The sequence below is a fragment of the Callospermophilus lateralis genome, chromosome 3 (assembly GCF_048772815.1).
Source record: "Callospermophilus lateralis isolate mCalLat2 chromosome 3, mCalLat2.hap1, whole genome shotgun sequence".
In the NCBI taxonomy this organism is placed as follows: Eukaryota; Metazoa; Chordata; class Mammalia; order Rodentia; family Sciuridae; genus Callospermophilus; species Callospermophilus lateralis.
Window position 1 is genome coordinate 97,694,696 of NC_135307.1, and position 21,349 is coordinate 97,716,044.

General features: G+C 35.2%; 1 protein-coding gene across 4 annotated transcripts in view; it reads right to left on the reverse strand.

Annotated features, from left to right (window-relative positions):
* The window catches only part of Myo5a (myosin VA), a 211,086-nt gene that overhangs the window by 87,825 nt on the left and 101,912 nt on the right, over positions 1 to 21,349 (reverse strand). For all 4 annotated transcript variants that reach the window (XM_076850802.2, XM_076850801.2, XM_076850800.2 and 1 more), the window contains exons 6-12: positions 18,859 to 19,002; positions 16,418 to 16,499; positions 15,684 to 15,791; positions 12,869 to 12,975; positions 6,035 to 6,300; positions 5,199 to 5,280; positions 1,138 to 1,278 (exon numbers count right to left, since the gene is read on the reverse strand). In XM_076850802.2, coding sequence (XP_076706917.2) covers positions 1,138 to 1,278; positions 5,199 to 5,280; positions 6,035 to 6,300; positions 12,869 to 12,975; positions 15,684 to 15,791; positions 16,418 to 16,499; positions 18,859 to 19,002 — 930 coding nt within the window. The remainder of the gene's footprint in view (positions 1 to 1,137; positions 1,279 to 5,198; positions 5,281 to 6,034; positions 6,301 to 12,868; positions 12,976 to 15,683; positions 15,792 to 16,417; positions 16,500 to 18,858; positions 19,003 to 21,349) is intronic.

Below are 21,349 nucleotides of genomic sequence, written 5' to 3' on the forward strand. Positions count from 1 at the left end.
ACTCAGTTATAAAAAGGAATGACTTTACGACTTTTGCCAGTATATGGATGAATCTGGAGATGATTATGCTAAGTGAAGTAAGCCAGTTCCCAAAACCCAAGATCAAATGTTCTCTTTGATATGCAGATGCTAACACACAACCAGGGCGGGGGAGGGAAGAATAAAACTTCAGTGGATTAGACAAAGGGGAATGAGGAAAGGGAAGGAAGAAGGGAATAGGAAAGACAGTAGAATGAATCAGACATAACTTTCCTATGTTCATATATGAGTACACCACCAGTGAAATTCCACATCATGTATAACCACAAGAATGGGATCCTAATTAGAATAATTTTTACTCCATGTATGTATAGTTTGTCAAAATACACTCTACTATCATGAATATCTAAAAAGAACAAAAAAAGACTAAAATCACAAATAGATTATCCTTTTCTTTAACATATTTCATTTTTAATGTATTTTATTGAATTCCAACTAAAAGACAACTTATAGTTGCCTTAAACAACAAATATTATCATCAAGAGTGGTCTCAAGCTGTAGGTATTACCAGTGACAATTGTTTCCCTAAATAATAACTCCACCAAATCACTACTGATATTCTCATCCTTTTGGATATTATATAAATGACTTGACATTTCCCAGCTGGTTTCCTAATGATAATGAGAGCTTACCTCCTACATTTGAGAAAATTCAATGAGAAAATTCCTTTAACATACTTGGATTAAGCCTTATATATAGCAATTCCTTAATAAAAGATAAATAATAGTGATGATGACAAAAAAATTATGGCTACTTAGAACTATTATTCAAAACATATTTTGTGCAATTTCTTGCATTTCTTTAAATACATTCTGTCTCCAACAGAGTTCTAAATATAAGAAAATTGATTTAAAAAAGCAACAAAAATTGGTAGCAATATTATCTACCAATTTTCTACATAACCTATAATCAGCTGAAAATAAAAGTTTCATTTATAACTAGAATCCTTGGGGTCTAGTGTCCCTTTAGAATGAAGACTCTCACTTGTTGCCACAATGGCATTTCATGTTACTAATAAATGTCCGCCTGAACCTACTTGCCTCCTGATCTTGATGCATCTATTTGGCAGTCTAAATTCCCCCCCAAAATCATACTCGCCTTGCATTCCTCATCCAGCAAATCTAGAATGCCCAGTTTTGATTCTATAAGATTAATACAAGGCTGATTATCATAAAAATCTATGAGTGTCCATGGAATTTGTTCTTTCATGTATTCCTCTTGTTCCAATTTGAAAACGTGCTGAAATGAAAAAGAAAAATGCAGTCATTTTTGGATTGTTATCAATGTAGTTAAAAAAAACAACAACAATGTTTCTATAAAATACTAAGAGGATACCAAGAAAACTGGAGATAGTTTGTGGCTACTAGCAATAGTAATCTCATGGGAGAAGCACCATTTATACACAGAGAAAGTAAATTAAAACCACAGAAAGCAAAACCTCAGCTATATCAGATCCTTAGTGAAGAAGCAGATCTAGGCATGTAAATATTTTAAGTAGCTGATAAATCTAAGCAGTCTTTGTGATTTTTTATTATGTATATTTCTAAAATTGCACTTTCTACTTTTGGCTCCTTAAGCAATTATATAGGGCTGCTAACAACACAGGACACAGGAATGTCTAAGCTGGCATTGAACAACTATGCAGAGTGAATGCCCTCTAGACTACTGAACAGTACGGGGCAATGCTTTGAGCACAACAAAATAATTTCTTAAGGGATTGTGGTGCTGAAGTACAACATGCCTCAAAATTAGATTAACGTATGTTTTTTTGTGTGTGTGTGTCTGCCTTGATTATTCTCCTCTTTCAGGGAATAAGTGGCTCACTTTTCTAAATTCTTTATCCAATACTGCAAGCAGCTACACAAGTACTACCAATCCATTGCTATTTCTGCTAAAAATCTTCAGCCACAACCCACGCCATTGCTTCTGATCTCTGTCATTCGTTTAATCAAAAATATATATTGACTACATACTATGTGTCAGTCACAGCATATAGTCAACAACATAGACAACAACAGGAGACTAGTGGGAGATGAACACAGAAATCAAATAATCACAAGGAATAATATTAAAAAGGAAAATAATATAAACTATGAGGGCAAGAATCCCTATCTAGTTTGGTTACAGGATGATCAGGGTAGGTTTCCCTAAAGAAAGGCTTGTGCTCTGAGCTTTGAAGGTGAAGAGGAGCAGAGCTGCCCTAGATGGGAAGGGCAATCTGCTACAGTTTGTGGCAGGATGTGCTCTAACCATGTAGCTGATACACAACTTTCTGTTTCTATGGATGCTAAAGACCATTAACTGTTCTTCCAAGTTTCTGCTGTTATTTACTTGTCTCTTTTATCTTCTTTGGTTCTCTCACACATCTTGCTATTTTTTCTAGGAAGATTATCTTTTTGTGGCTATGACCACATAACACATATTTTCTAAGATACCAAGTCCTATGAAACAGGTGACACAGAGATTTCTAATATATAATTCCATGCACCTGGAACTTTCCCATTTTATTTTACTTTTATTGGAATGTCCTTTGCACTTTAAGCAGCTATAAGAAGCCTTAGTTAAAACAAAATATAAAAAGGTCATCCATAGAGTATTTGTCATGCTATTTAGCAATTTTACTCTGTTCTTTTGATTAATGAGAAAACAAATAAGGCATCATATGTTAGCAGTGTCCTGATTAATAGCACTAATATCTTCCAAAACAATGAACTTTTTAAGTTTTTCATTAGTTTATATGTAGTCTTCATGCTGACATCAGAAGCACTGCTCTAAGCTTTAAATAGAACTTATTTCTCATACAAATCTTTATATCTATTCTAGAAAACTCCATAAAGCCGAGGGGCTCAAATATTTGGGGTGCTCAATTATCAAGGAATGTGGGCATGAGGTTCAATATGTCAAGAGATCCTTGTCAATATAGGAATGCTTCTAAGCACTAAATATGCCCACAACATTTCTTTCTTTCTTTCTTTTTTTTTTTTTTTTCTTGTATTAGGGACTAAACCACTAAGCCACATCCTCAGTCCTTTTTAGTATTTTATTTAGAGAAAGGGTCTTACTGAGTTGCTTAGGCCTCACTAAATTGCTGAGGCTGGCTTTGAACTTGAGATCCTTCTGCCTCAGCCTCCTGAGCCCCTGGGATTATAGGCCTGTGCCACTGCACCTGGCTCCCACAGTATTTCTTATGCCAACTGCCCACATCCATGGCCTCAGCTCAGGGAGCAGCCCTATGCAGCTAAGTCCTTTACTGTGAAACCCCATGTTTCTGGTCACAGCTCACTAAACCAAGTATGGGTACATGAGGGCACTTTATAGCTAGACATCTCAGATGAAAAAAAATGAATGGGGCTAATTGGTTCACTTTTGTAGGTATCTGAATTAGAAAACAAAGAAACAATTAGGCAATTAGCAGTGGGAGCAGAAGCTGAAAGAATTCAAGATGAGTGGGAGGTGAGCAAGTTAAGAAGATGTGAAGAGCATTCCAACCACTGCTATCTCTATAGGAAGTCTGAAGTAAATGGAGAAGAAGAAATGTTGAGGTGGAGATAATATATACAAACTAGAAGAGAGAACAAGCCATCTCATAGTAAGACGGAGTGGAGCAATTATGCATAGAAAAATTAAGATATAACATAATGGGGAGGTGTGAGGGAAAAGCGAGAGGAATAAGTGATAGAGACAAAAGCAGGCAAGAATTTTTAATTCTTTTCGCTATTTCTTCTGATGTTTACTTACATATTTCTAAAGAATATACGCATCAGTTGCTTTCTGATTTATCAATTTGAAACTGTTAACTTTCTGATGAAGCTAAGTTCATATACATCACCCTCTCTGCTGCTCCTTTGTTATCTTCCCAATATTACTATTTTTGGATTCTCTTTTTTTAGTCAATTTTGTAACTTAAAATAATTTGCTTAAACTTTTATTTTTTTTTTATCAACTATGGACCACAGACCACTCATGCCACTTGATGTCTCTTTTCATAAGATGAAGCAACCTTTCCTATCCTTTAGCTCTCTTTTCTTCTATCAACCAATTCCTATGGGTGGTCCACCCCTTTCTTTTCCTTCTCCCCCCTCCTTTTTTTTGCTTGATTATGTGTGTGTGTGTGTGTGTGTGTGTGAGTGTGTGTGTGTGTGTGAGTGTGTGTGTACTGGTGTGTGTGTGTGTGTGTGTGTGTGTGTGTGTGTACACGTGCTGGGGATTGAACTCACACATGCTAAATAAATACTCTCCCACTGAGCCATATTTCCCAGTACTCAGTGGCTCATTCTTAACATCCTCTTTCATCAATACTAATAACTACCCCTAATTTTGTACTTTGAACTGTGCTTGACATGTGAGGAGCAGTTTATGTATCCCAACTCATTTAATCCATAAAACCATATGTGGGAGGAACTATTTTCATCTCCATCTTATAGATGAGGAAGCTAAGGTCCAGGGAGGTCCCAACATCTCCTGGACAATAAAGACAGAATGGGATTCCAACCCAAGCAGTTCACCTCTGAGGCCTCTGCCCTTCACAATTATATAATCTGCTGCCCCTCATTTTTAAGTACCTTCAGATCTCCCACCACTTTGATAATCCTCTAGGATATTTGATTTTACTTCTTCACAAGAGTCATTCTCAAAATATTCCCATTGCCATTGTCTCAGTGATAGAGACAAAAGCAGGCAAGAATTTTTAATTCTTTTAGCTATTTCTTCTGATGTTTACTTACATATTTCTAAAGAGAATGGCTTAGACTGTTGAAAAAAGAATACATGAAATTCTCATGTTTAGTTTTGACTCCTTGCTAATATAGAAAGTAAGAGTTAAGGCTGTCATAACACCACATACAATTAATTTCAGAATGACAAAATGAAAGATATCCCTAGGTTCAAAGCTTTATATTTCCTATGTTGGTAATACCCCTCCTGCTTCTCTCAATTTATTTGCCCCAAACTCTCATCATTCTCAGACAATGATGACTTCCAAATATTTTTCTAAATGTAGCATCATTTTTCAATCATTAGTTCTAGCTGTTTAGTTGTTCTAAAACTCATATAATACTTGAAATTCAGGACTTCATTTCAGGGGCCAGACTTTAAACAAAGACCAGGAATTAAAGAGCTAATTTATAGCAGAATTATTATTCAAAGAAGAACATTCTTACCATGTTGAATTGCTGCTGTAGTTTTTCATTTGCATAATTTATACAAAACTGCTCAAAACTATTTATCTCAAATGTTTCGAATCTGTAATACCAAAAATAAAATAGGAAAGGGAGAAAAGTAAATTATTCAAAATGTACTCATTAGGAAGAAAAAAATAGGAAGTACTCTAACAGTGTGCAACTTTCTTTACACAGCAATTGAGATAAATGTTTATAAGTCAGAAATATGGAAAATGTGCCCAATAGATGAGTACCTGCTATGAGGCAGAGAATTTTATTTAGAGTTCCCAGCATGAAAAGATGTTCAAAACTATGAGTTTTTGAGGCTCAGTTTATCTCCTGAGAGGAACAACAGAATTATAATAAAGTCATTGTTCCTATCAATTTATAGACTCAGAGTGTTACACATACATAGAAGGGAACCTTATAAGTTCTTCTGAAAAACTGAACCAGAGAATGAAAAATCAAGTATAAAATAAGCATAATGTACAAAATGGGTTTACACAGTTAAGGAAGGGTATCCACAGAAAACAAATTAGCAAGTAAAATTAGATTTTTAAAAATTCAGTGATAATTTCTCACATGAGAGTCTGAAAACCAATTTACTCCACCCATTACTTTATTAAATTAGCTCTAGAGCTGAGCTAAATTTTTGTTGTTGTTTTAGTTAAATTTTAATCACAGCATATCACCATCATAAAGGTACTCCTGACTTGCCATAGGTAGGGTTTTCCTCTCCTCACCAGTATGAGAAAAAATTAAATTCCCATTCAGAGTGACTAAATACTCTCCACAAAGAAATGCTCTCTGGCAGACCAATAAGCCAAAATGCTCACCCATAAATGTCCAGCACGCCAATAAAAGAGTGCTGCTTAACAGCAGAATGCAGAGCCTGATTGACATGATCTACAATCCAGTTAAAGAGCTTGGCATAGATGTGCTTGGCTAAAGCATCACGGGCATTTGTGGCCTGCAGCTTGGAGATGGGCTTGATGTATGTCTCTGTGGCAGTAGCCAGCTTTCGATGGCAAAGCCAATGACACATCTCCTCATAATCCACACCCATGAGATCACAGAAGATGCTGAGAGGTTCATGCTTGGACTGCCAAAAGAGAATGGGTTACTTCCTATGACCAGACCAATCAAATAAGAATTTCCTGAAAAATGTTAACAAAGAAATATCAAGTAAAACTCAGCAATGTCTTTGATATAATAAACATCAAGATCACTCACACCTGATCTGTGATAATAATCACAATCATTATTCAAACTGGCATCTGGGTGACATAATATCTGTTAGGGCTCATTGAAAAAATTACCTCTTCTTTGATTTTTTTATAGAGCTCTCTGTATTTGTCTTAGGGAACACTACATTTATTTAGTCAATCAGAAAATCAGACATCTAGTAAATAAATATTTACTAAATGGCCATTGTACTTCATTAAACAAAAATAGACATGGTTCATTTCCACCTAGAACTTAGTCACTGGGGGAAACAAATGATTGCTCCCTAAATACTACAAAGAAAAAGGACACTACACTGAGTTCACACAAGAGGAATATGCTGTATTTAGGGAGACAAGAGACAGTTGCCTTGAAAAATGGAATTGAGATTTGAAGGAATTTGGAAGGTGCTTCTGGGTTAAAGAGTGAAGGAAGAATTTTTTAAGCAGAAGAAACGACTAAAAAAAAAAAGAAAGAAAAAGGTTCTGGGTAGGAGGGAAACAACTAATATGAAAATTGAAGGTGAGTGAGAGTGTGTAAGATGGGTAGAGAAAGGCAGAGGCTATGCCATGGATAGTATTCCCAGAGAAATGGGAAGCTGCTGAAGGGTTTTAGGTAGACAACGTTTTAGATAAGAATCACTTTAACAACTCACATATTCTTGTATCACCTAGAATTTCTTCTGTAGTTTTGAATGAGTAGGTTTTTTGATAAATATTTGCTTAATTTAATCATGTTAGTGCCTTATATTTTTCAACATTTTACCCACATATCAATTGAATCTGATAACATTCCTGGGGGATAGGCAGGGTGAACACTGTTGTCTCTAAATGAAAAACAAGAATCATGATCAAGTTGGCTTTATCCCAGAGATGTAAGGATGGTTTAACATACAGAAATCAACAAATATGATTTATCACATAAACAGAACTAAGGACAAAAACTACCTAGTCATCTCAATAGATGCAGAGAAGGCCTTTGACAAAATTCAGCACCCATTAATGATAAAAACACTGAGGAAAATAGGGATGGAGGGAACTGCCTCAGTATCGTAAGGGCTATATACAAAAAACCCAAAGCCAATCTCATAATAATTGGGGAACCACTTGCCGCAGTCTGGCTGGGCACAAAATCACGAGCCACTCAAGCAGGAACAAACTTTATTTCCAAAACTCCCCTGAACAACGCACACGGCCTTCTCCTAGGACACACCACACCAATTGGAAATCCCTCCTCCGGAAATCCCTCCTACCGCACTTCCCCAACCAATGGGAACTCTCTGGGAGTCCCCAGGAGAGCTCCAAAGTAGCAGGCCAAGGCAGACAGCAGGGGTCTAATATCCAATTGAATGCACATCTTAACATAATCATTATCATCTCAATGGCCTGCTGGCATCACCTTTCAACCAAAAATGCCATTCCTCATTCCTACTCTTAGCAACCACTGAAAGCATTTATTTTAAAATCTGGAACAAGAAAAGGAAGTCCATTCTTACCACTCCTATTTAATATAATGCTAGAAATTTTAGCCAGAGCAATTAGGCAAGAGAAGGAAGTAAAAGGAATAAAAATAGGAAAGAAAGAAGTCAAATTATCATCGTTGGCAAATGATATGATCTTACACTTAGAGGATCCCCCCCCCAAAAAAAAAAACCCAGCAGAAGACTACTAAAGCTAATAAACAAATCTGGCAAAATAGCAGGTTACAAAAATCAACATATAAAAATCAATAGCTTTCTTATATATTAACAATGAACAAGCCAAGGAAGAAAAAAGGAAAACAATCCCATTCACAATAGCCTCAACACAACAACAACTTAGGAATAAATCTAACCAAGGAGGTGAAAGACCTCAATAATGAAAACTGTAGAAAGAAATTAAAGAAGGAGAAAAGACCTCCTATGCTCACGAATAGACAGAATTAACACTGTTAAAATGGCCATACTACTAAAAGCAATATACAGATTCAATGCAATCTCCATAAAAATACCAGTGACATTTTTCACAGAACTAGAAAAAAAGAGTCCTAAAATTCCTTTGGAAGAATAAATAATCCAGAATAGCTAAATCAATTCTAGGCCAGAAAAGCAACACTGGAGGCATCAAAATACCTAACTCAAATTATACTTCATGATGTAGTACATGCATAACCATGTTTATAGCAGCACAATTCACAAAGGCCAAACTATGGAACTAGCCTAGACGTTCAAAAGATGAATGAATAAAGAAAACGTGGTATATATACACAATGGAGTTTTATTCAGCCATAAAGAAAAATGAAATTATGTCATTTGCAGGAAAATGGATGGAACTCAAAACCATTACGTTAATGGAAATAATCCAAACTTAGAAGGTCAATGGTTGTATATTTTCTCTCATTTGTGGAAGCTACAGAGGAAAAAGGAAAAGAATGGGTGGGGGTGGGGGATCTCATGAAAATCAAAGGGAGGTTAGTAAAGGATAGGGGAAAGGGGTAAGGAGAGGGGAGGGAAGTGCTGTAGATTGATATTGAAGCCAGATTTAAAGTTAGGTAGTCAGTGTAGTTAGGTAAATCGGGTCTAATATCGAGTGAAATCGAAAATGGAGGCCATGCTGGGAATGACTCAGGGAAAACGCAGGACAACTCATGGAATGTTAATGAAGTCCTGAAAAGGCCCTAGGCCAAAGTCCACCTCAAAGAAATGTTAATGGAGCCCGGGAAAACAGCCCCAACAGACTTGAAGATAGCCCATCCCAAAAGGTGATAATTAAGCCCACCTGTAGGCCTCCAACCTACATTCCATCACTGAAAGAACTATAAAAAGGGGAAAGAACAGCCCTTCCACGGATTCCCACCTTTTGGGTCCCCTTCTTCCTCCGGGAGAAGTCTTTTCTGCTGTCCTTTAATAAATTTCTAATTTCTACTCTGACCTTGCCTCGGCGTGTGCTTTCTGGTGTTATTCTTCAACATTGGGGAAGCAAGAACTCGTCACCGGTCAACAGCGTTTCAATATTGGCCAAATTATATTGTTATATTGAAAGGATGTGCAAATATGTAACAACAACAAATCCCATCAGATGTACAACTATAATGCACCAATAAAAAATGTGGAAAGGAAAATGAGGAAATGAGGTCCAAGGGAACAGTTTGTCAATAATCGCATGGCTAATTTATGTCAGAACTGGCACTAAAACCTGGGTCTTCTGATACCCTCTTCCCTGGGTCGTTCTCATTTAAGTGGTCTTCCTCTTTTCAATACCTTCCTCCCAAGTAACACTTTAGATACAAATCAGCACCTCACTCAACTCCCTTAAATAATAAGCAGCTTAGAATTAACACACACACACACACACACACAGAATTTTTGAGCCGTAAGAAATGACATACTGATACATGCCATAACATGGATGGACTTTGAAAGAATACACATTATATGATTCAGTTTCTAATATGACTAGAATAAGCAAGTCTATTCGGGCAGAAAGTAGATTCAATGGTTATGTAGGGATAGAAAAATAGAGGAACAGAGAAGCATCAGGTAAAGGGTATAGATTTTCTTTTTGAAATAATGAAAATATTTAAATTGACTATGGTGATGGCTAAAAACATCCATAAATACAATAAAAAAATTTAATTATACATTTAAAGCCATTTAAATGGGTATAATTCACATTATACTACAACAAAATTGCCTTTGAAAAAAGTTTAATGGGGGCTGGGGATGTGGCTCAAGCGGTAGCACGCTCTCCTGGCATGCATGGGTTCAATCCTCAACACCACATAAAAATAAATAAACTAAAGGTATTGCGTCCAACTAAAACTAAAAAAATAAATTTAAAAAAGCTGCCATAAAGGCTGGGCATGGTGGCACACACCCATAATACCAGTGACTCAGAGGGCTCAGGTAGGAGGATGGCAAGTTCATGGTCAGTCTTAGCAACTTAGCAAGACCTGTCTCAAAATAAAAAATAAAAGGGGCAGAGGATAGAGCTCAATGATAGAATCTTCCTGGGCTCAATCTGCAGTACCCCAAAATAATAAAAATAAAAATAAAAAAGACCTGTCAGTAGGAGAAGAGCCTGTGTGTATGTATGGGGCAGGGAGAAGTGGTACCATGCACCTCAATTAGGATCCATGGCTTAGGGAAATTATAAATTATACATAAAGGAAATTGTGTAGATCAAATGTCTCATAAACAAAGCTCACTACCCTTTAACTTATGACCCTATGACTAATAAATCATTTATAGTATAGTGTTTTTCTTCAAATCATAAAGTATTGATTTTATGTTTCATATATCTAATTGTAGTACAAAACTACTACATTTACAAAAGGCAGGGAATAGATTCTTTCTTATAGGAATAGGGAATCTGTTTTTACATGAGGAGCTATTGATCCAAAGAAAAAAGGCAACCAAGAAAGAGTACGGTCCCATTAACAAGGACCTCAACTCCTAGGGGATAAACACAAGCAAGAGAGACCTTTATAAAACATTGAGACTTGAGCTGAGATAAAGGAAAGCAGTGGAAAGAAGGGTGATGCTAAGAGATGCTGCCAGAGCTGTAAGTTAGCAGTTGGAGCTGCCCAGAAAGAACAGTTATCCTACACCCCAGAGAGAATCTGAGCAAGGGCAGGAGAGAGAGAGGTAGCTGAGTTAGTAAATTTCTGGGCTGGAGTGTGATAAGTGATGAGAGGTAAACTGAATAGGAAGTCAAAGGTCGATCATAAAAGGGCTTTCAATGTTATGCCAAGTACAGCACATCTCCTTATCTGCAGACTCCTAATGGAAAATAAACACCATATATACTTCTTCCTTAAATATACAAATATATGATAAAGTTTAATTTATAAATTAGGCACAATAAGAAATTAACAACAACTAATAATAGAACAATTGTAAATAGAACCATTATAACACTATTGTATAATAAAAGTTATGTGAGTATACTGTCTCTCTCCCTCTCAAAAGATCAGATCATATTGTACTCACCCTTCTTACGATGATGATGAGAGATGATAAAATGCCTATGTGAGATGAAGTGAGAAGAATGACATAGGCATTGTGACTTATCATTAGGCTCCTATGTAAGGGTTACTTGGCCATAAGCACCGCGATACTTCAACAGCACCGTGATAACTGAGATGACTACTAAGTGACTAATGGGTGGCAGCATATACAGCATGGATATACTGGACAAGGAGAGAATTCATGTCCCAGGTGGAATGAAGCAGAACAGCATGAAATTTCATCATACTACTCAGAATGGTGCACAATTTAAACTATATGATTGTTTATGTCTGGAATTTTACATTTAATATTCAGGCCAAAGTTGACCACAAGTAACTGAAACCACCAAAAACAAAACTATAGATAATGGAGAACTACTGTAGAGTATCTACCTTATTCCTGAAGACAATGGGAAATCCTGAAGGATTTAAGCAAGGGCATGATATATTCCCTTATAGCTCTAAATTCACCCAAGTTTATGATCTTATGGGGTCATTTATATTATAGTAATTAATTTCATCTGTGTATCACTGTTATCTATCCTAGATATCTACATTGAGAGACTGAGAGACAGACACACAGATAGATATGGGGAGAAGTTAGAATTCATACATTTTTTTTTTTAACTTCTGGGAATTGAACCCTGGGCCTTGTACATACTAAGCATGAGCTCTCCCACTGAGCCATACCCAAAGCCTGAGAATTTATACATTTCTGAAGATGTACATATACCACATTCTATACGATTAAAAAGGAAGCCAGGTGCGGTGGCATATGCCTGTAATCCCAGCAGCTTGGGAGGCTGAGGCAGGAGGATCACAAATTCAAAGGCAGCCTCAGCAACAGCGAGGCTTTAAGCAACTCAGTGAGACCCTGTCTCTAAATATAATACAAAATAGGGCTGGGGATGTGGCTCAGTGGTTGATGGCCCCTAAGTTCATCCCTGCCACCAAAAAAAAAAAAAAAAAGTCTAAAAGGGATAAGTCAGTTTCTTTCCCACCCCACACCCTATTCTAGCCATGTTTCTTTCCTTAGCACTGTTCAATATTTTTAAACCATATTACATCTCCAAAGCTAAAGACACAAAGTTAAATAGGCCAACTGAAACTACATGTAGTATTTCTCCCTCGGTTATAGAAACCAGACACGTATCCAAGACCATTCATTCTCTCTCTCTCTCTCTTAAACACACACACACACACACACACACACACACACACACACACACAAATAAATAAATAAATAAAAATAAAATAATAATAATCACATAATCACTCAAGAATTGAAACCCATGTTCTTTATTCTCAGTTCAAGCTTTATATTTTTGATAATACATCTTTTTGATAATTACCTCTCTGATAATGTCAGAGAGACTTAAATTATATTGCTTCTACAAAAAAAATCAACAAAACTAAAACACAATTCAACTTCTACCACACCAATTTCATTTTGTACTTACAGGTATTGTGCAGCTGTCTGAATCTCGAGAAGTAAATGCAACATTGCCTAAGTGAAGGATGCCAGCAAGTATTCGAAAAATTCCCATTTGATAAGATTCACTAATTCCTTAAATAGAGTAAATGAGTAAGTGATTAATTTCAGAATAGCAACAAAACATTTTAGCAGTAATTTTAAATCTATTGTTAATTCTTGAATATTGACAGATGTTATACACATTATAGTGAGTCACAGCTAACAATCATTCATCTTCATTGACATTAAAACATTAAGCAGTTAGCATTATGGGTGATAATGTGGATATACACATGGGCAGGTAACTTCACCCTTCTATGCTTTCATTTTCTCATTTGAGATATGGCAATAAAAGTGAATTCTTCAAAGGGTGTTTTTAACATTGAATGAGGTAACACACACAGCATACCCAATGTGACACGTGGTAAGTACTACACAAATGATCATATCATTGTCACATATTGGATTTAAGTATTTTATTAATATTATTGCCATTTCTATTAATCTTTATTTCAAGTGCAAGTTGTAGCACAATAATAAGGCTGTTTTAAATCAATGATTTAATTACTTCTTTTAACTAAATGCCAAGTATAAATCAAAGAGACTCCAAGATCAGAGATGTTCAGACAGGTGTTATTCCCTGGTCTGAAGAGTTAATGTCCAATACAGCATTGGAGAAGGAGCTGAAGTATAAAGCAGGATGAAAAAACTAGACAGCTTTTGGATTTTATCAGATTTGGCTGTTTTTCTGTAAGTAAAAAATTTTCAGAATATTAAACATAATTAAGTTATAGTAAAATTATTTCCAAATATGTAATCATACACAGTAATTGAGAATTCACCTTATAATGAATGTTTATGTTATGTCCAACATTATGGCTTTTTCAAATTCATAATTTGGCCCTAGAAGTAAAGCAGTATTTTTCAAACTTTAATATGCATATGAATCACTAATAGATCTGTTAAAAAGCAGATTCTGATTCACAAGTTTAAGAAAAGGAATGAGATTTCATACTTCCAGCAAGCTCTATAGTAGTCCTAGACCATATTGTGATTAGAAATGCTTTTAAATTAACTCATTCAAAGGTACTTCTTGATGTTTAAGTTATTTATATTCTGCAGTTTTTTGGTTTGTTTGATTATTTGTTTTGGTACTAGAGATTGAACCCAGGGGTACTTAACCACTGAGCAACACCCCCAGCCTTTTTTTTTTTTTGTTTGTACCAGGGGTTGAACTCAGGGGCACTCAACCACTGAGTTACATCCCCAGCCCTATTTAGAGACAATGTCTCACTGAGTTGCTTAGCCCCTCACCATTGCTGAGGCTGGCTTTGAACTTGTGATCTTCCTGTCTTATCCTCCTGAGTCACTGGGATTACAGGCATACACCACCATGCTCGGGCCCCCAGACCTTTTTAAAATTTTATTTAAAGACAGGGTCTCATTAAGTTGCTTAGGATTGAGGCTGGCTTTGAACTCATGGTCTTCCTGCCTTAGCCTCCAGAGCTACTGGGATTACAGGCATGCACCACCATGCCCAGTTTCTGCTTTAATTTTTTTTTTTTTTTTTAGTAGTTGATGGACCTTTATTTAATTTATTTATTTAGATGTGGTGCCGAGAATCAAACCCAGTGCCTCACACATGCCAGGTAAGCACTGAGCCACAACTCCAGGCCCTGAAATGTTTCTTTTTAAAAGAAAAATAATTCACCTCTAAAAGGTATAGACTATGGGTCTAAAAATTAATTTATTCACATATATAGTTAACATTTGTTAACATCTAAGCAGTTTCAAAAACACTGGACCAAATCACATTTAATATAATGTTCTGTTATCATACCAATATAGTCATTTTTCCAAGATACAAAATACCCCCAAACAAAAAACAAAAACATAATGAAAATCCGTAGAAAATTCAAGCTTGTAGAGAAACCCATCTTATTAGCTATAGGTTCTAGATTTTTGTAAAAATTTTCACAGAAAATTAGTTAGTCTTACCTTGCCTGATGTCTCAAATATTTTTTTAAAAACAACTTTATGGAGGGATAATTTTCAAACCACAAAATGTGTGCTGCTGTAAGTGTGCAAAGCAGTGATTTTCAGTAAATTTACAAATTTGTGCAACCATTACCAAAATTTAATTTTAGAATAGTTCCATCACCCTAAAACCCTTGTGCTTAATTGTTGTCTGAATGTGTTCTATAAACTATATTAAGTCTACCAGCAATGCTCACTACTTAATACAAAACCAAAACAGTATTTCAAACAAAGCTGCTTTAAGCAAAATGCAAATGCTCACTGGGCAGGTGGCACATGCCTGTAATTCCAGCGCTTGCTTGGAGGCTGAGAAAGGAGGATCACAAATTCAAAGCCAGCCTCAGCAATTTAGTGGGGCCCTAAGCAACTTAGCAAAACCCTGCCTCAAAATAAAAAATAAAAAATAGACTGAAATGAGGCTCAGTGATTGAACACTCCTGGGTTCAATCCCTGATACCAAAAAAGATAAAAAAGGAAAAAAAAAGCTATTGCTTCTCAGATATAGTGGTACATACCTGTAATCCCAGCAACTCAGGAAGCTGAGGCGGGAGGATTATAAATTCAAGGCCAGCCTCAGCAACTTAGTGAGTGAGACCCTGTCCCAAAATAAGAAGTAAAAAGGTCTGGGGATGTAGCTCAATAGTAAAGCACCCCTAGGTTTAATCCTCATCGTGTGCGTGCACACACAAACACACAATACCACCAACCAAAAGAAAAAACAAAACACTATTGCTTGTAAGAGCTGAAGAATAAAATTACATTACCTAGTAGACTGCAGGCCTGCCTGGTATGTGCCATCTCCTTTGCATCATCCACTCCTTCAATCACTGGGCTACCTCCCTGTTTTGTGTAATGAAAGCTATTTGCATTTCCTGCAATGAAGGAAAATAGTTTTGGAGTCTGAGAAAGAGCTTTGACTTCTACCCGTATGATCACTCTGAATTGAAGGCAGAATAGAACATTTAAGTGTTCAGGTCTGGAGATTATATACATGTGTGTATATATATTCCTTTCTGTTTTCAATCATATTTTAATTTAAAACTCAAAACTATGTTTATGACTTATTTATCTTAATTGTTGAAATGTATAGTAGTTTCCCAAAGGTTTAATTCCAAACTACATGCTATGACAATTTCCTCAAACACTTTACTTCCCTTATCAGAAACCCTATAGGCCTCCAACTAGTAAATTTTTTTTCTTTCATTCAAGATAAATTTCAAACATACATAAAAGTAGAGAGACTATTATAATGAACCCCTACATACTCATCACTCATCTTAATAAGCATCATACCAAGGCCAATCCTGTTCTATTTATACAACTACTCACTTCTTCCGCACCCCATGGGTCTTTCTGAAGCCAACTGCAGACTTCTAAAAATCATTTTTATCCATAAAAATTTCAGAATGAGATAAACTTCTTTTAACAAGTTAGTTTGGAAACTCAGGTATTAAACGAAAATAATACCAATATAATAAGTCTAGAGCCATATTCATACCTAATCGCAGCATTTTAAATTCAGGTAATTGTGCTGAGGCACAAAGCTGATAGAAGATATGATAGTTTCTCTCCTCTTCTGCCTTTGAAATAAGAAGAGTTTTCAATTATAACATTTGATCTAAAACTCAGAAAATTCTCATAAAATACAATTTTAATATTTAATTTTCTCAGTGAAATAAATTATCCTTACCAAATTTCCTATTTATGATTGTTAAACCTTATGGTTTTTAGTTATATGTAAGCTGGTCACAGTGGTACACACCTGTAGTCCCAGCTACTGGGGAGCTGAGACACAGGATTGCTTGATATCAGGAGTTTGGGGTCAGCCTCAGAAACATAGTAAGATAGTCTCTTAAAAAAATAAAAGTAAATAAATAAAATATATGGAATCTATATGTGTATATGTATATGTATACATATTCACACTCAATCGAAAATATCCAAGAGTAATGCCTTTTGAACTAGCCAACAGCTTGATAAATGGCTATAGTCATAAGAAATCAGTGCTTTTGAGGGAAGCTAAATCTTCTGTTTTTTCAGTACTCAATACTTTTTCTAAATATTTGTGATCTTCCCAACTCTTTGAAAAATAATAATCCCGTCTTTGCCATATTTTAGAGAGGACCATCTTCTGCAGTTGCTTCTAAGAAATCCATAAACATGCTATATTATCCTCCATAACATTTTTATTTATATATTTTAAAACTGATAACTATTTTACAAAATAGAAAATAAATCATTTATAATTCTAAGGTCAATTTTTAATATTTTCTGAGAGTTTTTTTTACATACATACCTAGAAATATAGCTGCAATAATACTATACATACAAAATTGAATACTAATATAATCCTAATATTACATTATCATATCCTTGAATTCTGCAATGCATTCTGTTAGAAAAAGATTAGTACTAATAAGGTCAAGGCTAGGTTTGATGCCCAAAGTAAACTGATATCTGGTTTAATAGAAAGTCTATTATTATAGGGACAGAAGACACTGAACAAAATACCAACATACCAATGATTATAAGTATAATTAGGCAAGAGATCAGGTTGTTCAGTGTACAAAAACTAGGAAAGCAGGTGGGTCTGCAGAAATGCTCTGATCATCTTTGTAAATGAGAGACAATATCAAATTTGGTTTTCCTGACTATAAGATTCATTTTCATAGATCCTTCTCAATATTCTATCCCCAGAGACTAGAGAACAGCTAGAATGACTACACTGTCTCCAGACAAGGCAATACAGATTAGGCCTTATAATTTTGTACTAAGCCTTGCTAGCCTTTGGCCAACATACTGACCAAGGATGTTTTTTTTCCTATCCATGTCACCTTTAATGATATATTAATCAAATCTTTACTATTTGGATTCAATCTTTTCTTAGATTTACCTATGTCTCATTCAAATTCATTTGTTCTTCAGGCTACTAAACTAGACAGTTTTCCCAAAAATCTGTAGAAGTATTTACATATGCAAGAAAATCACTGTGTGCATTTGGATATTAGAACAATTATAAAGGGTTCCTTATTATATAAATTGAGTATTATATTTTAGTTTGTCATCAATGAGGCACAACCCTAAAGTCAAAGCCATTGTAGATGCAGGCTTCCCCAATGTGTGACTTTTGGTATGTCCCAGATAACTTTCTAAGCCATAACAGGCTTGGAAAATGGAAATTGTGGGCCCTGATACCTGGCAGTGCCAGCAGTATTTGACTCTCTATGCAGTGGGCGTCCAATTAAAGGGGATACTGAAACTACAGATCTGATAACATAGGGATATAGTAGGTCACCAGGAGCTTGCTAATGATAAATATACATTCCTTTAGTATGCCTGTAAATATAGATCTGCTAGTATTGCAAATGTATAGTATTTTACCCTTTCAGACCAAAAGGACTAAGGGCATACATGTGAATACAAACTCTGCACAAATTCATCAACTTTATTTTTGATAATAGTTCACAACTGAGATATAAAGATTTTTTTAATCCCTCACTTTTCTATCTAAACAATATCATATTCTAAGAAAAAATATAGTAAAAAAGGACAAAGATAACTTTTTTCTTAGCTGAAAAACTTATAAGTAACTCCTTATAGACATAAGTCAATCTGTTCCTCATCAATTGGGAAAGAAGAGAGACAAGACTAAACTAATAGTGCCTCTTCGTAAGCAGACTTTTCAACAAACATCTGTAGAAAAAAGTCAGAACTATTAAATCTACATCAGCGCTCAAAGACTGTAAGTCTATGGGGTATTCTGCCCCTGCAGGCACCATTTTACATGCTTTAGTCCAAGCATAGTTTGCAGTAATACTGTCACAATGTGTTCTTGAGAGTGTCTAGAAACAAAATTTATACCTCTCCAGCAAGCATGAGCTCTGCAATTATGTGGCAATCTAACATAAGTATACATACATATGTACATGCCCAGCTTACCTGGAACACCACTCTGGATTTCTCTAAAAGGTATGTTCTCATATTGGCACCAATGATTCTATATCTCTTATCAAAACCAATCTCTATATACTTCCCAAAGCGACTGCTATTATCATTCCTGGTTGTTTTAGCATTTCCAATAGACTAAGAAGCAAGGGAAAAAAATTAAGATTTTAGAAGTGCAATTCATGATATGACAATTACAATGTCTATTCAGGGATAGAAAAAAGAAAATTGAACATAAATATTTAAAAGTGATTCTTTTAAGTACAGAACCAACTTTGCCCCTGCAGGTACAGATAGATGAATGCTTTGCCCACTGCACAACAATACAAATACATACTAATCGTTCTTATTTGTCTTGTTATTCTCACAAAAATGAATTTCAGAACAGTAAACCTGATCCCAGCAATTGGAGATTTTTATATTCCACACATTCATACAATCATTCCAGTGAAGAAAGAACAGGGTAGGGTTGGGATTTGCCAAAATACAAGCCTTATGAGTTAAGCATCAAGATTTTGATTTCTTGAAAAATTTAGTTTTAGTATAAATGAGATGGTTAAGCCAAATTAATATTTTCCTGGAAATGTTGCTCTTATGTTCAGGGTTTCTTTAGAAACTGGAAGTTTCTCTCATCTCATCCATCCTACAGAAACAAAGGTCCACTTGGACTTCTTATTATCAGAGGATAAATATTACCTATTCAATGTAAATGCCTCTTTCAGAAACCTGAGAAAGTAAAATTTGGCTTTGATTTTTGATGGTAGTATCTAACTTGCAAAGCATCTGCTGTGTAATCTGGACAATATAACTTTCTGCTATATTTTTATGTAACCTTAAAAATTAAAATGCATATCTTCTTACTGATTTAAGTGATATGCTTCTACAAATTTTTCTAAGGTAAAGCAAAAAAAAAAAATAGTATAGTTTAAAAAGCAAATATTCATATAATGCATATATGTAAAATGTTTAATCAACTTTTTTCATATAAGAGCAATAGATTTCACTTGTGCAAAGCCTCTGTTAAGATTAGTAATATCAAAACCATAGCAAAGAGAAAGATGTGAGAACAGTGTGGAGCATTAAAAGAGTGAAACAAACAGTAGCAATATAGCTAGCTAAAAGTCATGCTAAAATCATGCTAGATTCTCTGATCAGTCAAAGAAAATGTATTTTCAATTTCTGGAAGAGGGCAGATATCATCATATTTTGTTTTGGCAATGAGGATACTGCTACAACTTAGATAAATATTTTAAATGCTTTTCTAGAGGGGAAAAAAAAAAAAGAATGACTGGAAGCTACCATTTCAGCAAAATTACAGTGTGAGCTGACATAGTCTGATATAATTCATTATAGACATGTACTCAGATGTTATTACCCTTCTTAATATCACACACACACACATATACACACAAAACCTGAGCCCAATACAGTGGCACAGGCGTATAATCACAGTGACTTGGGAGGTAAGAGGGTTGTAAGTTGAATGCCATCCTAGGCAACTTAGTGAGGCTCTAAGCAATTTAGTGAGGCCTCATCTCAAAATAAAAAATAAAAAGGGCTGGAGACGTGGCTTAGTGGTAAATAAAGCACCCATGGGTTCAATCCCAAGTAACATGCAAAACAAACATACAAAAAAAGACTTCCAAGAGAAAAAACATGTTATAAAACAGAGCAAAAAGAATAATTTTGCTACATCATTTACATTTTGCCAAAGGAGACTATTTTTAGGACAAGGTGTTTGCTTTCTAAAGGATAATGAACAAATCCCTTTAGCCACTGGGTCATGTTGTTAACTATGTACAGGATGTTCATTATCCCACCAAGGAGTTTTTGCAGATCACTGGATACCTGGACATTCCTTTCTTGATATCACAGTAATGGGCTCTAATATAGAGACATAGTCTTACAGCACATTTAAACCTATAAACTTTCTAGGCTACATATTCAATATTTTACATGTTTTTTTTTCTAGTGACTATAGACCCTTTGTTGTCAATCTTAAACCTATAAACTTTCTAGGCTTCATATTCAATGTTTTATATGCTTTTTTTTTTTTCTAGTGACTATAGACCCTTTGTTGTCAATCTTAAGCTCCAAGTCTTTTTTTGTATGCTTGTTTTGCTTAGAGCCTCACAAACTGAGATGCCCTCTTTATAGTTGTTGAAAATTAGTTCTCTGTTTACCAAATTTTTCTTAGCCCAAATTCCTACAGATTAAATGACAGTACAGAAAGAAGGGATCAATTATTGGATCACTTTATTTATTTTTTTTCATTCCAGTAAACAGGACAAATTCCTTATAACTGCTTATTAAAAAGTAGTCCCTGTGTCCATTCCAAAATCATTCTAATATCATTTCTATTCATACAACTCAAACTTGAACTATAGAAACATTAATATGGCTGTTTTTTGAAAGAGGTCATCTTTTGACACATTCTAAAAGGCTCATTCTGGATTAAGTTTCTCCAAGACAAATCCAAATCATA